Source organism: Cyprinodon tularosa, unplaced genomic scaffold (genome assembly GCF_016077235.1).
Source record: "Cyprinodon tularosa strain WSP-4 unplaced genomic scaffold, ASM1607723v1 ctg219, whole genome shotgun sequence".
NCBI lineage: Eukaryota > Metazoa > Chordata > Actinopteri > Cyprinodontiformes > Cyprinodontidae > Cyprinodon > Cyprinodon tularosa.
The window spans coordinates 445,597-462,258 of record NW_024038819.1 but is presented as its reverse complement, the minus strand read 5'-3'; the positions used below and the strand labels follow the sequence as shown (position 1 = coordinate 462,258).

The window sequence follows — 16,662 nt, the reverse complement described above, 5'->3', positions numbered from 1 at the left end:
CGGTAGGAGTGATTGAAGGAACATAGTGCTACAGAGGGACTGGTCAAATGGGTTGGTTTAAAGATTTTTACTCATCCAGCTGTGAGAAACTTCAGCATCTCTGCACATGGAAAATAGAAGCTTGAGTGAAACTGTCACACAGTCCAACGGACATTTAAGCCTCAGGATTCCGGTACAATTCAATGTCATCAATATTCATTACACTTCAAGGACAAAGCCCAATTGTTCATTAATGGGTAGTCCATAAGGTTGGTTTTCTATGTTATTTCCCAGAGGAGCATTTATCAATATAAACTCTTCTAACAGCTATTACAGGGGTCTTACATGAGTGGCAATGCTTTATGTGATGAATTGATCGAAATAAGTCAAACTGCAAAAGATGCCAATGTCCTGCATTGATTTTTAGGTCAATGTCTGCTGTGGCTTGCAAGCTGCATTTTGTTTTGATGACGCAGGCGGCTGTAGGCTATGACACTGGTAGCTGGTGTTGCCAGATTGGGTGTTTTTCCCGCTACATATTAAGGCTTGTTTACGGTGTGATTTAGCCGGGGTTTGGCCTGGAGGACTCTATAGAAATCTGGCAACGGATTGAACGGAGTTGAACTGAGAGAGCGTGCCGTTCACAGACACCAGAATGAACGAGTTCACAATAACGTTCATCAGGCGGTAATACGGTACGTTCAGTTCACGTTCGCCCAAAATATGAACGAGTTCATGAACTTTCGTTCAATGAACACGTTCAGGCACAACACTGCCTGCAAAGAGATGTAAAAAGAACAACTCAACCAACGGACATGGTGCAAGACTTACAATAACATAACACCTAGATAATATTGCTGAAGTTTAAGTAGTATTATTTTATCTGAAATGTATTCTGTGTTACCTTAAATAAGAATATGGGCGTTCTGTATGGAAGTGAATCTCTAAGTACCTGGAACCAAGCAACTGTAGTTGTTTGTGAATGTGCAGTTGTGCATGTAAAGTTTATCCAAAGAAAAAATGCTCATTAGTGGTTGTGAAGAATCGAAGAGGACCTTAGGAGGAGGTTTGGTTGACCACATTGATAGTGGTAATGCTTAATATTCAATTAAAGAATTTTGACTGCATTAAGAAACATGTCATGGTGATTAAACATTACCAGCATTAAAGTGTTTGAACCCTATTACCTAAAGGTAAGTAATTTCTACTCTCCTTGCTGGCCATTTTATTGCTTAATCTATTTTATAATAATGTGAACTCATCTTTAGACATTTGACTGTTATTGCCTGCTTGTTTAAGGTCGGTTAATTTGGGGGTTATAACCATAAAAGAAAAAAAAAACGTTGGAAAAAGAGGAACTAAAGGTAGATTTAAGAGGCACACTAGGAGCTCATTACTGAGTAGATCAATATGGTGTTCCCTTTACTTTCAGAAGCAGCTTTCATCAAAGCAAGAGAGGAGATGACAGCAAGACAGCAACACAAGATAACTTCTGGATGGTCATCATGAAAAATAATGCAAGTACTGTTTTACCATACCAACTTTTTCTTCTCTGTATACAGCGTGTATGATGGTGGACTTTATCTTGTCTAGATACTGTATTTCAGTGCTTCATATATTTGTTTTCTTTTTGAAATTCTTTTAAAATGCTTAGTATTAGGGCACTTAGTACTGCAAACATGCAGTGGTCCTATTAGCTTTACACCTATATTTTTGCCATTATTTAATTATCCTTTATAAAATTCCATTACAGGAGGTGAACCTTTAACCCGTAGAACCACAGAAACTAATTAATGTTTCTGTTAGGGAAGGATAAGTTGATTTTATCTGCATGATTGTTGTAAAAATGTATGTTCTCATTAAACTGAACACATGGAGGCTCACCTCTGAACTGCGAACATGACACCAGCATGATTTAGCCAACAGTGTCTTATTGATTCACTTTTATTGTTCAGCTGCTGCTCTAAAACAGCAATTGTAAAAATTACAGCTGTTTTACATCATAGGTTTCCTGATCGATTTCTAGATTCCTTTTAATGGTTTTTAAATGCCCTTACATTTTTGGGCCTTCCTGTTATACAGAGCTATTGTTAAAGACATATAGGATGATCTTTTATTTCTGGGTGGATTAAATAATTGGTCCTGCTAATTATCAATCATTCTGGGGATATGCTTATGTAAGGCTGTCTTTCAGGGACATATCTGTGGTAAGCTACGGTTTCAGACAGTCATTCACCTCAGCTCACCTTTCTTCACCTCAGTTTTTTTTTTAAATGCCTGAGGGTCGTAAGAGTGTTTCTTCTCATACGAAGTGTATGAGAAGAAAAGAAAGGCCTCACAAGAAGCAGATATATCCCACAAGGCTTTGCACGGGGAGCTATACTGACAAAGCAATATGGGATTTGCTGTCACAGAGGCCCACTGTTGCCAGAGGCCGCTGCTACCCCTGGCTGCTAATAACAAAGAAGTCGCAGGCTCCGCACAGTGGACCAACGGGGAACTGATCATCTGTCTGAACGGTAAGTTGACTGAGTTCACTATAAAGTCCCCGCTCTATATAGTTATTTAGGGTGGACAATCGAGCACAGTAAGTATGAGCTATGAGGACAGCAACTTTTAAACAGAGTGTGCACGAGGACAAATGGGCTCATGCATGCTCTCGCATGCACATTTTTTTTTAAAGTGGAGAGGGTGGGTCTTTTAAAAAATTTGAGAAAATACTCAACAATACCTTTAACTTCTGAACCTTTAGGGACCCTGGTGTCCCCGAACTCATTGACTCAAAGGCAATCGCTCACACCAAGCGTGCTTGTAACAAATTTGAGAGGAAATTCAACTTTTATGGCCCATTTCTGTTGAAGGGTCATCTAAAGTTCTTGATGGCTGCAGAGAGTATTGAGGTTTCTAAGAACATGTTAAAAAAGCAACACATTATGGGGTCATTCCTGTGAATTCTTCAAGCACTTTGAGGTGCTTATAGTATAAAGAGTGGTTTTAAATATATTGGAAATAAACTGAATTGACTCCTGAATTTGTTCACTGAGTAAGAACCCCTGCAGGTTCTACAGCATCTTTCTCCAACACTCTTTGCAGAAAACGACTGCTGACTGTTAACTTGGCATATTGATACGTGAAGTTCAGCCTGAATTCTACACAGTATTCATCTGGAAAGGCTCCTGTGGAAAGTGTTTGCAGAGGGGAGGGACATTTAGTCCAATTCTTCAAGCTGACTTGGTAAACCACCAACCCCGAAATGCCACATCTTTCTTGATCTTGGCACTAATGACTGGATTATTAGTTCATTCCTTCCATCTGCTTGGCTCTGCCAAGTTTTCATCTGCCCCCATCTGATTCACCTGTTCTAGCTTCTATTTATGCTGCATGTTTTCAGCTATCAGTGCCAGATTATTCGAACGGAGTGGAAGAGTTTTCTAGCGTACCCTATAATGCTTTGACTAGCTGATCCTGACCTTGTCGACATCTGGATTCCTGAGTTTTGGCTTGCCCTTGCTGGTCTGTTCTGGCCTGTTTCTTGTGTTTTCGGACTACTGTTTGGACTCTGCCTGTTTAAAACCTTGTATCTGTCCCCTGACAGATACAAGGTTGAATATTCCCTTGGTACCTCTGATTTTCTAGTCTGAACATCTGCTTCGTCCCCTGCTCTGGATTCTGGCCCTGGACTCTTCTGCTCTTCTGCGTCTGCTGGCATCCGCTTATCAGTCTGCTCTGCCTGAATCCTGGAACTCTCTGGATGGCTTCCACCGCAAGCTGTGGAGAGGTAATCTGACTAGTTGTCATTCCTTCCTCTGGACACGGACATGACTAAGAACCAGGTTAGTTACTCACATGTTTGTTATTGTTCCCCATTTGACTCTATAGGTCACTAACCTGAGTACCTACCTCTACAGAGAATCAGGCAAGCTGGTCCCAGCTGACAAGCCACAAAATCCAGAGCAGTCAATAAAGCATTTCACTTTTAATCAAACCTGTTGTGTCTGCCTGAATTCTGGGTCCTATTGTCTGAGCCCTAACAGCATCCTCTGCTCCTCTGTCCCACTGTGCGCCACCCTGCTCGGCTCCTCTACGCTCCGCCCAACTTCTCTCCACCCCACCCACCAGAGAATTTGCCTATTATTTGTTATTTTATAGCACAATAGGAGGTAAAGAATGCTCAGTTCAATGTGGCATAAGTAAAACTCACCATCAGCATCCAGCATACGTGCAGTTTCTGCCCAAACCTTTTCTTTTCGTTGTGTCTTTAACAAGGATGCCTGGGATCATAAAAAAATGTGTTTGTCTTCTACTTCCTAAATCAGCATCACTTTGTCCATGTCTGCGATAAGAAGTTGCTCTTGGATTGTGAGATGTTCTCTCACAAGTTCTTGCGACTGGATTTGATGAAACATTCAAGCCTTTCGGTATAAGATAAATATATTTTGATCGTGATGACAAATTGGCTTTCCTGTATGTTCAAGTAGTCGTTTGCATCCAATAATTAATTAAACAGTCTTGTTTTTGTGAATATATACTTATGGTATAATTTGTAGTTACCAATCAGTTTTTACCCTATTTTACTTTGACACAACAGATCCAACGGACTGGATCGCAGCGAAAGAATAGCGTTGCTACATATTTTGACAGAGAAGGATGGAGAACACATACGTTCGGAGGAGTCACGGTGGATGTGGAATCGTTCTCATTGATTAATATGACTATGAAAGGCAGAACGGAGCGGTTATGGAGAATGTGGAATCTGGGGGGGATGAGTGCTGTTTAATATTCCAAACATTTTCTTTGATGCAATGCTCTAAAGCAGGTGTGTCAAACTGGTTCCAGAAAGGGTTGTGTGGCTGCAGGTTTTCTTTCCAACCCAGCAACCGCACACCAGACTCCAGTCATCTTATCAACTAAGTGCAAACTGAACATGATGACTTGATGAGATGAATGGAGTTGCTTGGTTGGAAAGAAAACTTACAGCCACACGGCCATTTCTGGAACCAGTTTGCTCTAAAGTTTTTATCATTTTAAACTATAAAAAAAACAAAAACATTTCAATTGTAGTTCAGTGTTTCAGTTTGTTTCTGCAAATGTTGTTACCTCATCAATTAAAGATGCTGCAAATTTGCTTTGTGTTTCCTGCAGTTGGAAAAACAAAAACTATCACAACCAGAAAGTTGTTCTAATTTTATTTCAGAACCCAGTACTTGTTGGAAAAGTCTTAGGTTTAAAAACCAATATACCAAATAAATAAATACTAGTCTTTGGGACAACCAAATTATGTAAATAAATGGAGCATACAGATCCAGTTGCAATTACTCTCAAAACCTCAAAAAAATTGTGTTTTACAGATCAGGGTTTCCTTCCATGTACTTTTTATTGTTAAGGTATCAAGGTAAAAAATATTAATAAAAGTTCTCTGTTGACCTTTCCTAGTCCTAAGAGGACTGTTTAAATGGCTGCTCTTATCACTTCCTGCTTCAGTGCTCTAACATAAAGTAAGTGCTGCTCCAGGTACCTCACAGATCAAAACTAAGACAAACCAATTACGCCTCCAATCCGAGTGAATTTAAGATGGTATGAAGTTATAGCAATTACATCTGGCTGATAGGAGCAGGGCCAGCCGACTGTTTGTGATTCTTTGCAGCTGTGTGTGGGATCAACTTAGAGCCCTTGTTCCTTTGGAACTATGGAACAAATTTAACTTGAAAGTAATGATCCAGAAAGAAAGAGACGCTGTAGCAAAGTAAAACACAGCTCTGCTGGGAAAAATAAAATCTCTGAATCACAAGGCAAACTGGCTATGTTTGTCCTTATAGAGGTTTGTCAGGAAATAGAGCACAACCTTTACTGTGGACCTATAAAATAGATACTTTTTAAGCTTGTTTGAACATCAACTGCTGCTTTATGTTTAATGTCTGACTCTTTTATGCTGGGAAATGTCCATTACATGTAAGTAACTCTGAAGTCCAATAATCCATAGCAGGACCATCTATGCAGCCAGTATGACTGAAAAATAGGAAAATGGACCAGAGCACGATCCATCGGATCAGATGCAAGCAGGTTGTATATATATGTATATATATATATATATATATATATATATATATATATATATATATATATATATATATATATATATATATATATATATATATACCTTTACTGAAGGTTCAGATGCTTGCATGTTTATATTCTCTCTATTGGGCATTACTGTTTTGCTAATCATTTCTGTTATTGACCTCAAAATGTTGACTTCCAGCAGACAAACAATCTTCCCCCTTGATGTACTACAGCAAGTCCTTTAGGGAGAAAGTTCAGTTCATGCAGCTGAAATAACCTCCTGAAACAGACCTAATGGTAAAGGTAACCCAGATATTCAGATCCCTCTAAATGAGTGGTACCTTCACACAGCTACATCTCAGCTGATGTCCACCCAAACCTTTCCATCCTCTAGTTTCAGATCCCATTGCAGCATTTTATTCAAGGCTGTGTCCGAACATCCGTCCTAACCCCTCCATAGAGCACTACATAGGGGTTACACCATTTCATATGATTTTCTAGTGTCTAATGAATGAAAAAGTAGTGGACTCAGATATGAATACCAGAATGCTTTGTAAAGAGAGCGAAGATTTGTTTTCGCAGTGAGAGAGAACAATGAAGGCACATTGCGGGGAGCTGGAGTCTCATGACCACTGGGAAGCAAAAAGTATTGATCATCTGTCTGAACGATCAGTTAATTGAGTTCATTATAAAGTCCACTATGTAGTCCCAGCTCTATATAATGATGGAGGTGATAGAGTTAGGGCGGATGTTTGGATACAGCCATGTTTCGAGCCTTGGTCTTCAACCTGGATAAACCCAAGCTGCTTGGCATCCATAACATCTGTGAACTAAATCCTTTCTATATGAAGCAAAATTAACTTTGACCCATCTTAATGTGGAAAGACTGAATTTCCCAGACTAGAGTGACTGAGAAGTTGCACCGGCATGGTTATTATTGTCTTTGCACCAACTTTAAAAGCATTTCATTCTTTATTTTGATATTCAAAAGAAAACCTTCACACAAGTTAAGATGCTATAATATTTTAGAAACTTTCTTAAAATTTACAGAGGCTGCGGATTCCTGTGTACTGATGTGTTTTCCTGGTTTCACGGATGACTCACCAATGACTAGAGTTGCTCCCCGAAGGAAAGTCCAGTTGGACTCCAGGCACGAGCAAAAAGAGAAAGGAAAAAAAAAGAAGAGTTGGGAGTGGCATGGGGAGGTGTTGGTTCTGGAGTTTGCTGGGTGTGTTTATTGGGGGGAGGAGGGGGATCAACAGTTCCTTCTGTGTTATTGGGAGATGGTGTCATCATTATGAGCAGGGTTCAAGTCCACCACAGTGGTCCCTCTGAGAGAAGCTGCTCCATCTACTGATGAGGATGGCTGACAGTTTTTATTAGTGCCTGGAAAGCATAAGAACAAATTCAGATCCAGATTCCTGGAGAGATTCATTCATCCGATTCCAGCAATAGCAGTTTGCTCACCTTGCCCTGCTGAGGAGGATGGAGGCAGAGCTAGGATGTTTGCTCCACCTCCTCCTCCACCACCATTGGTCTGCGAACAGACGTTGGCTTGGCGCGTTGCAGCTTTCTGCTTGTAGTGGTTACTGTGGAGCTTGTACTTCATGAGGAGGATGAAGATGAAGACGAGCACAGAGGCCACAATGATCCCACCGATGATAATGATCATGGTGCCGCCCAAGAACTGGGGAAAATGTTTGAAGAAAAACCAACAGTTAGACAGAAGGGCAGAGAAACAGCAACATTTGTGTTTCACTTTGGCTCAAAGGAGGCCAGACTAAAATAACCTGAACATCTTTACCAAGAAATCTCAACTGTAAAACTTTTAGGCATGGAGAGCGGTTCTAATAAAGCTAGATTCGATCTCTCTTAAGTCAGCACCACTACATTGAGAGGTTGGATCTGCCAGAAGCAGCAGCTGGCTGAGGCAGAGGACAGGCAGAGAGATTCTGGTGGTCTGCTGAGTGTGGATTTATTGGGACTTTTAATCATCCACAGAGAGAAATAGAAAAAGAAATCAAGTAAACTTAAAGGGGAACACCGTTTTTTTTTTTTTTTTTTACATTGGTCCCTTGATTTAACGTTATTATATCATCTTTTACTCACCCATATTAGTTTTGTGTCATTTGGAGCTGTTCAGTTAGGTTCTATCCAAGTAACGTCTTCCTATGGGTAAAGAGTTGAAGGCACAAACTAAACTGTTCATAATTTATTTTTTATGGTACGCCAGCATTCATAAAATGTAGACGAATAACTGTTCCCCAGGCATCCGCGGCTATATTTTTTATATTTATATTTTATATTTATATCTTTTAAAACAAAATGGAGTGTGTATGATGTATATTTTCGGAGCAGCTCCAAATGACACAAAACTAATATGGGTGAGTATAACATAATGTAAAATCAAGGGGCCAATGTAAAAAAAAATTTGGTTTTCCCCTTTAACAAATACATTATTTTGTAAAATCTAATTTGAAAAATGTGGCATGAATTTGAATCCAGCCCTCCTGAGTCAGAACTAAAAAAAAATACCTTGTCCTGGCTGCAGGCCAAGCTGACGTTCTGGTGATTTCTTTCTATCAGCTTTTAAAGTCCGTTGGCAATTTTTTTTGTTAAACTTTTTCATCTTACTCCTTTTGCATGGAGAATATTCTAGAACAGGAGAGTCAATCTGGTTCCAGAAAGGGCCATGTGGCTGCTGGTTTTCATTCCAACCAAGCAGGGGAAACACCGGACTCCCTTCATCTCATCAGGTCATGATGTTAAGACTGGACTCACTTGATGGAAGACTGGAGTCTGGTGACCTCTAAGGTCAGTAACCGAACTTCAGCGGTAAGACATACCAAACATTAATTCCTAATTCCCTATAATCATAGTTTCTGACTCTGAGACATTATCTGAATCTTCCTGATAATTAAACTTTGATTAAATTAAACAGTCCTGGAGGGCTCTGGTTTTTAAATTGGTCGCATTGCATTTTCTTTAAGGGTTTAATGTAGAAGGGGCAGAATTACCTTTGCATAAAAATGTGACTATGATTTAATTTTTATATCATTATTATTATTAAAGTCTTTAAAACTCAAATGAGTCACAAAGTCTGTCATAAAAGCTGGAGTAAAATAATGTGCTTAAGGAAAAAGACCTAAAAAACAGCAAGATTTGAAAAACGACTGATGTTATCTAGAGGAAGTTTAGCTTTACTGCAGATCCAAATGAAAAGCAAACTGTTTCAGCTCCTTGTCCAAGGCAAATATGACATTTACTAGTGAAAGATCAAATAGATGGCTCAATAATCAGGGATCTTTGGGACCAGTAAAACAAACTCAGTATATGGATGAAACCACCCACCTGATCTCGTATAGAGTGGCAGCGTCCGTACTCTGAGTCTGTGACGAAGGACACACAGCCCACCAGCTTAGTCCCCGTCAGGGTGGTGATGCCATCATCGTAAACAGCCAGAACACACAGCTCATAATCCCGTGATGATGCTAGGTCACTGAGCAAGAAATACTTGTGATTTGCTGGAATCATCCTGAACAAAGAGACCAAAAACAACATTGATACTGTGAACATTTTAGGACTGAGCAAGGATGGAAAACATAAGGGTTTATGTCAAATATTAAAGGATTGCTGGTTCCAGGAGCAAGACAACAGTAAAAGAGGTGAAAAGATCTGTCAAATGTGAAATCCTTTTATTCAATTTAAAAGCCCTTCCACCAGATCTTACCCTCAGATCTCACCCTCAGATCTCACCCTCAGCCTTGCGGCATCAAATCTGACACTCTGTTATCTGCAGGAGGTTACCATACCATACCATACCAGCTTTATTTATGAAACACTTTATACACCGGACAGAACCAAAGTCCTGTACACAATCATAAAATACAATAAAATTATAAAATAGAAAAAAACGAGTGTAAAATACATATTAGTATACAAACAGAATAAAACAAAGTAAAACCTCTCAAATTGTGCCAAAAGCCAAGGAAAAAAGATGAGTCTTAAGAAGGGACTTAAAAATAGCAAGAGAAGAGGCCTGTGTTATGCTCAGAGGCAGATCGTTCCATAGCTTAGGCGCTGCCACAGAAAAAGCATGGTCCCCTCTGAGCTTGCATTTAGTCTTTGGGACCCTCAGAAGCAACTGATCAGCTGACCTGAGGGAACGGGAAGGTGTGTAAGAATGTAACAGCTCAGACAGATAAGAAGGGGCAAGGCCATTAGGAGTTTTAAAAACAAATAAAAGAATTTTAAAATCAATCCTAAAATGTACTGGCAGCCAGTGTAAGGAAGCTAAAACAGGAAATGTGGTCGGATTTTCGTGTACCTGTTAAAAGACGTGCAGCAGCATTTTGAACCCTTTGAAGTTGGGAAATATACAAATCACTGACCCCTGTATAAATTGAGTTGCAGTAATCCAGCCGTGTGGTCACAAATGCATGGATCACTGTTTCAAAATGTTGTTTTGAAAGAATGGGTTTTACTTTGGCAAGCTGCCTTAAGTGGAAAAAGCTGGACTTTATAACGGCTCTGATGTACACTTCCATCTTAAGACCAGCATCCATCTTAACCCCTAAATCAGTAATAACCGGCTTAACGTACTGAGCCAAGGAGCCAAGACTGGTCACGGAATCAGCAATGGATCTGCCAAAGATCATTACCTCTGTCTTGTCTTCATTGAGTTTCAAAAAATTTAGGGCCACCCAGGCCTTCACATCTTCAAGACATAAAAACAGAGACCAACGAGACGTGGAGTTTACTTTCTTTAGCGTTAAATATGTCTGTGTGTCATCTGCATAGCAGTGAAAGGCAATCCCATTTAAAAAAAAAATTGAGCCGAGAGGAAGAAGGTAAAGTAAGAAAAGGAGCGGGCCTAGAACTGAGCCCTGTGGGACACCACACGACAGTGGAACAGAGGGGGACCTATGGTCATCAAGACAGACACAAAAAGTACGTTCAGCCAAATATGATCTAACCAATCTAGAGCTGTGACCGATGCCCGCCCACTGTTCCAGACGGGAAAGTAAAATGACATCATCAACTGTATCAAAAGCAGATGATAAATCCAACAGCACCAAAACAACAACGTCGCCTGAATCAGTTGCTAAAAGTATATCATTAAAAACTTTTAAAAGGGCTGACTCTGTGCTATGAAATGGTTTAAAACCAGACTGAAAAACCTCTAATATATTATGTTCTTTAAGATAAGCCATTAGCTGATTACAGACTACCTTCTCAAGTATAAATAAAAGGCAATTTAGGGATAGGTCGATAATTTGCCAGAACAGTAGGATCCAAAACTGGTTTCTTAAGTAGAGACTGCAGAACTGCATGTTTCAGAGTTTTAGGAACAACGCCTGAGGACAAGCTGCTATTTACAAGAGCAAGGACAGAAGGACCTATAGTAGAGAAAACTTCTTTAAATAAGTGACTAACGACCTCCTGCAATGATTGCAAGCTCACACATTCAAAGCTGTGGAAAACACCAGAACAAGGCACCACAACTGAAGGATCATAAGAAGAGGGATAATCTGGGCCCTAATAGAAGCAACTTTCTCATCAAAAAAGTGTCAGAAGTTTTCACATGCAGCAGGTGAGGTCTCCATAAAGCCACTATGTGAATCATTTAGAACAGAGTTAAAAATTTTGAATAGGATAGCAGGATTATGACTATTTGATACAATCAAACCCAACAGGTATTTTCTTTGGCTGCCTTTAGCAATCCTTTGATAACGGCGCGAACATTACTTTAGTATTTGGAGAGACACCTGTAATTTGTCCTTTCTCCATTTGCGTTCTGCTCTGCGGCAGTCTCTCCTGGCAGCCCGAGTGACCTCATTTAACCAGTTCACGCTTGGATTTTGGAAGTCTAATTTTTAGTGGTGCAACCAAATCCAAGGCTGCTTTACTGGTAGAATAAAACCAGTTGCTGAGTTCCTCAGTGTTACTTCCCATTGCCTCTGGAATGGTTCATTTTGATTAAAAACAGAAGAAAACTAACCAGCAGTAGTTGTCCTTGCTCCTAGGTGGAGACCCGTTTAAAGTTTCACAGTTGTAATGGTACCATGTTGTGTCTCTGTCATTCAACTGCTGAGCCTGCCTGTCAGCATCTTGGCATGTTTGTCTGAGCTTGCTGCTGGACTCATGGACCTCTGAACCTGCCTTCACCCTCTGTGGATTCTTGGAACCCTGGATCTGTCTGTTCCTGTGTGAATCGGAACCCCTGACCAGGCTGCGGACTCCAGGATTCCAGAACTGTCCTGTCTGATCTGTTTTTTCTGACCTGCATTGGATTCCTGCCTGTTCACTGAGGTTGCAGCATCAGGGACACTCTGGGCGGCTCTGCACTGCAGCTCATTTGGCAGTCCATTGGCTGGATCCTGCCTTTCTAGGAGAAGATGGACTGAACTGTTAAACCAGGTAACTGAGTCACAGTCACATGGATAATCATGTCCCGTCAGAGATGTGGTCAGTCACCTGTATTTTTCCCCACCAGAGTGCTCCCCCCTCGAGCCACTGCGGTCCACAGCTCAGTGCTTCTGTTTGTCTTGTGTTAATAAACGTTTTGAACTTTCCCACTTTCTGTCTCACCTTGGATACTGGGTCTGTCTGCTGCGTTTTCTGAAAACTAATGCCTTTTTAGCCGGGGTGGGCAGGTACCTCCTGTAACTGTAGCACTCTACCATCGCCAGCAGTTAAACTCCTTTTTAACAATAAACCAGCCACTTCAGTGTCTTTCACTCGGGCTTTCCGGCTCACCACAGTCACCTACAAAAACTGCCCTTGGCAAAGTTTTCAATAACATCGGTGCAAATATAGACTGTGGAGGAACCACATTGCTGATAAAATTGGACCTTAGTGCTGCAATAAACACTTTATTAGAGTGCCTGGCAAACTGGTCGGCCTTTCAGGATTAAAGCTTGCTTGAAGGACCGAGACGTTTTTGTGCCAGAAGGTGTTTACATCAGAGACAAAAAAAAAATCACATGTGTTGTTCCCAAGGGTCCATCTTTGAAACGTACTTATTCAATATCTACAATCTCCCCCTCTGAATATAATAAACGTAAGTTATTATAACTATGCAGATGATAAATACATACACATATACAATAATTTATTGTATATTGTAATATAAAATTTATATTACAATATTACCCGGTTACTATGAACTCGGTCAAGCCCTGAGTCAATGCAAAATAGTAATCAATGGGGGGATGTGAATGCATTTTTATCAGCTAAATCAAAACTGAACTGAACTAATGACTTTTAAACCAAATAAAGAGCATTTCAATGTTAGCACAAAGCTTTAGTCTACAGCTAGAAAATAATCAGGCTTGATATCTTGGTGTTGTGATCAACTCAAGCCGAATCGAGCTGTCAGAGGAACATTAAGACGGTAACCAAACCTTTTATTAAGTAAAGAACCTTTCCAGGATTAAGAGAATAATGTTTCTGGAAAACCTTGAAAAATGTATTTATAAAAGTGCTGAAACCCTTAGCAGCTGATAGTTTACTAAATTTATTTGTTTATAGCGGCCTTTTGCTTCACTATCTGAACATTAAAGTTTTCAGATCAACATTCCCTTAGTTTCATTATTCGTTTTTATAATTATTTTATTATTTCAATTACTCATCTTATTCTCTTGAATTATTCATGTTATTCTTCTGCCATGTACTTTCTGTTGTTTCTTTATTGTTTTTTTTTTGCATGTACAGCCCAGAGGTCAGATGTCACTAGGTTTTAAGAACAGCAGGGCTTGGCCTACAGGTGTTACAGCGGTCGCCACAGAACACAAATTATGCTTTTCCACTAATTGAACAGATTTAACATAGAGACCTCACTGTGTAAATGCTTTCAACAAATGTAAGATTTTCAAGGCAACAAAGTGACAAAACTTCCTTCATAATATCTTGACACACAATAAATGTAATAATAATTTATCAACATAAAGGCTAAGGCCATGACCTAGGGTGACCAAACGTCCGTATTTCCCGGGACATATCCGTATTTCACGTCCTGTCCCGGGCGTCCCGGGTTTTTTTTAGAAAGTGAGGAAATGTCCTGATTTCATTGCGCACGACGCTCCGTGTGACGTAATCCCTGAGTAATCAGAGGCTCTGTTCGAAAACCTGGGCTGCATCTTCCAAGGACGCGGTCTACCTAGACTGGATCCTTCGAAGTCCTTGAAAATAAGGAGGCCGGAAGAGTTCTGTCTGTAAATTCGAACAGGTCCTCCCTTCGGCGGGTTTTACCGCCATATGCTCTGTTGCTTAGCAACCGTGAAAGTTGACACACAAAGCAGGAAAAGAATGAATACCGAGGTTTTCAAAACTGTTTGTTTATTTATTTTTTTAAAAGTTAAAGTGAACAAAGACTACACTCACAAGAATCCAGAGTGGAATAAAGGTTCCAACCAGCGGGAGCAGGAACAAATCAAATCAAATGTAATGATAGAAACCTTAGTCAGTTAAATAACCTGCTGCTGTCATTTTGCACATCTCTGATGTTGCTGCTATTTTCAAATATCCATTATTGTAAAAATGTCCATAGCTGCATATTGGTTATTTATTTTCCAGTTTTATATTGTTAAAACACTTTACAGAATTTTATTTTTTATATTTTAACTCTTCCCTATTATGTTATTCTTATACATTTTTCTAAGGTCCTCATTTGTGTGACCATTTTCAATAATCTTTTTGCTGCTGTAAATTTGCCCATTGTGGGACAATAAAGGGATTTTCTATTCTATTCTATAAAAGGGTTAGAAATATATAAGTAAATCTAAACAATGTATCTACAAAATATATCTGCAAAATCTCTAATATTCAACAACAAAAAATACTTAGTTAAGCATATTGTGCAAAACAACAATAAAAAAATTAAAATCCTATCAGATTTATAGTTCCCACTCTGCAGATCTATTAGAATCTGTCCTTAAATTACAGCCAAACTCATTTACACAGTAACAGATTAAAACCTTTAGATAAACCAAACATTACCGCCACATATCTGACTCAATAACCATTAAAACAACTATTTTTCATTGATCTCAAACGGAACTATTCACAGAGTTGTATTATTATATCAAACTGAAGTTCAAATTTTCACAACTGTTCTGCGCCAAGTAACATTTCCTCTGATCACGGAGCAAATCCCGATGATGAGACATTTGTTCTTTCAATATCACCCCACCCCCCACCCCCCCGCTCCAAGGTGTCCTGGTTTTCCCAAATGAAAATATGGTCACCCTACATGACCTCCAGTCACAACACCACCATGTTTTGTTCCCAAATGTTTTGGAGTTGCTCGGTTACATTTTCAGCACAAATGTGAATAAAACTTGTCATTTCAACACCTACATATATTTTAATTACTTGGATTAAAGTAATATTTAGCTGTTTCTGAACCTATTTTTGTCAGATTAATTCAGTTTATATACAAAAGTGAGTTGTAAGAGTTTTTTTTTTACCTTAAAAAAACCTAGATTGTAAAACAAATATTTGTCCAAGCCACTGCATCTCTATTGCCCATCGCCACTTTCTGATCAAACCTCTCCTAAAAAGAAGTCTGATATTTAGCCTCATGTAATCAGAGGGCTTAAAGCATCTTATTATACATCTCCCAGTCTTCTTTTGTGAGATATGGAGCTATTCAGAGCAGATGTGTTTTTTCAGGCAATAGCCGCATTATAATTAATGTTTTTTTTCTTCTCGCTTTTCTCTGCCTGCATAGCTCTGCTTCTTTGAGTGACACATCTCTGGATATTTTACATGACGGGAAGGATCAGTCCATTCTTGAACAAGGAAAGGGTAGAACTGAAGCTGATGGTGGATGGATCACGTGATCATTGTTAAGTTAGTAATGACAGATTTGTTTGATTATTAATTTAAACTCATAGTTTGACCAGATTATATCAGATTTTTAGCAGTTATTTATAAAAACTAAATGAAAATAAAAGTTTTCTAGAGAGGCTTGAGAACATTTTAGGGGTTTTTTGGGCCTCCCAAAAAGGCCTAGTGATGCCACTGGCCTTGCCTGTGCTCCCCTCGTGTGCAGGATCTCTCAAAGGCTCACTCCTTTTCATGCTGTACCAGCTACTGTTTATGCTCTCAGTTTTCAGAGATGAGATAAAAGCCTTAAGGCTTCTGAATATATTAAAATTAGAAGCACAAAGTCTCAGGGCCACTGGAAGTAATTTTGAACAGGGGGTGCTGTAAAATATATATATCTATATTTTTTGGACAAAAGACCTATGAGCTACTGTTACCAGACGACCCTGAGTTTCAGGGACAGTCCCCACTTTGGACCACCTGTCTCTGGCTAAAGCCGCCCTGGAAATGTCCCTGATTTTACAGTTTAATGAATGAGAGGACAAATGTTGCGTGTAGACTATTATTAAGGTAGAAAGAGCATGCTGGGCACTGTTAGCTTAGTCTGTTGTTGGTTAGTCTAGCTGTTAGGTACAGTAGCTTGTTGGCAGCTGTTGACGTAAAGATGAAGAACGGAGTGCAGCACTTTTAAAACAGATGAGGAAGTTTGTTATCAGAACCGGTCTCAGCTACCAAGTGTTAATCTGTTCATTTGATTTGAATTGGGCTGATCATTGTGATAAATGTTTGGTT

General features: G+C 39.5%; 1 protein-coding gene across 6 annotated transcripts in view; it reads right to left on the bottom strand.

Annotated features, from left to right (window-relative positions):
- Positions 1-16,662, bottom strand: part of si:cabz01090165.1 (uncharacterized protein LOC100333421 homolog) — a 472,423-nt gene that overhangs the window by 22,703 nt on the left and 433,058 nt on the right. For 5 of the 6 annotated variants that reach the window (XM_038285977.1, XM_038285979.1, XM_038285980.1 and 2 more), the window contains 3 exons: positions 9,391-9,574; positions 7,507-7,726; positions 7,144-7,425 (listed from right to left, as the gene is read on the bottom strand). In XM_038285977.1, coding sequence (XP_038141905.1) covers positions 7,313-7,425; positions 7,507-7,726; positions 9,391-9,574 — 517 coding nt within the window. In that variant the 3' untranslated portion in view covers positions 7,144-7,312. Of the gene's footprint in view, positions 1-6,992; positions 7,426-7,506; positions 7,727-9,390; positions 9,575-16,662 lie in introns of those variants that run through there. The other variant, XM_038285981.1, reaches the window with a different exon arrangement.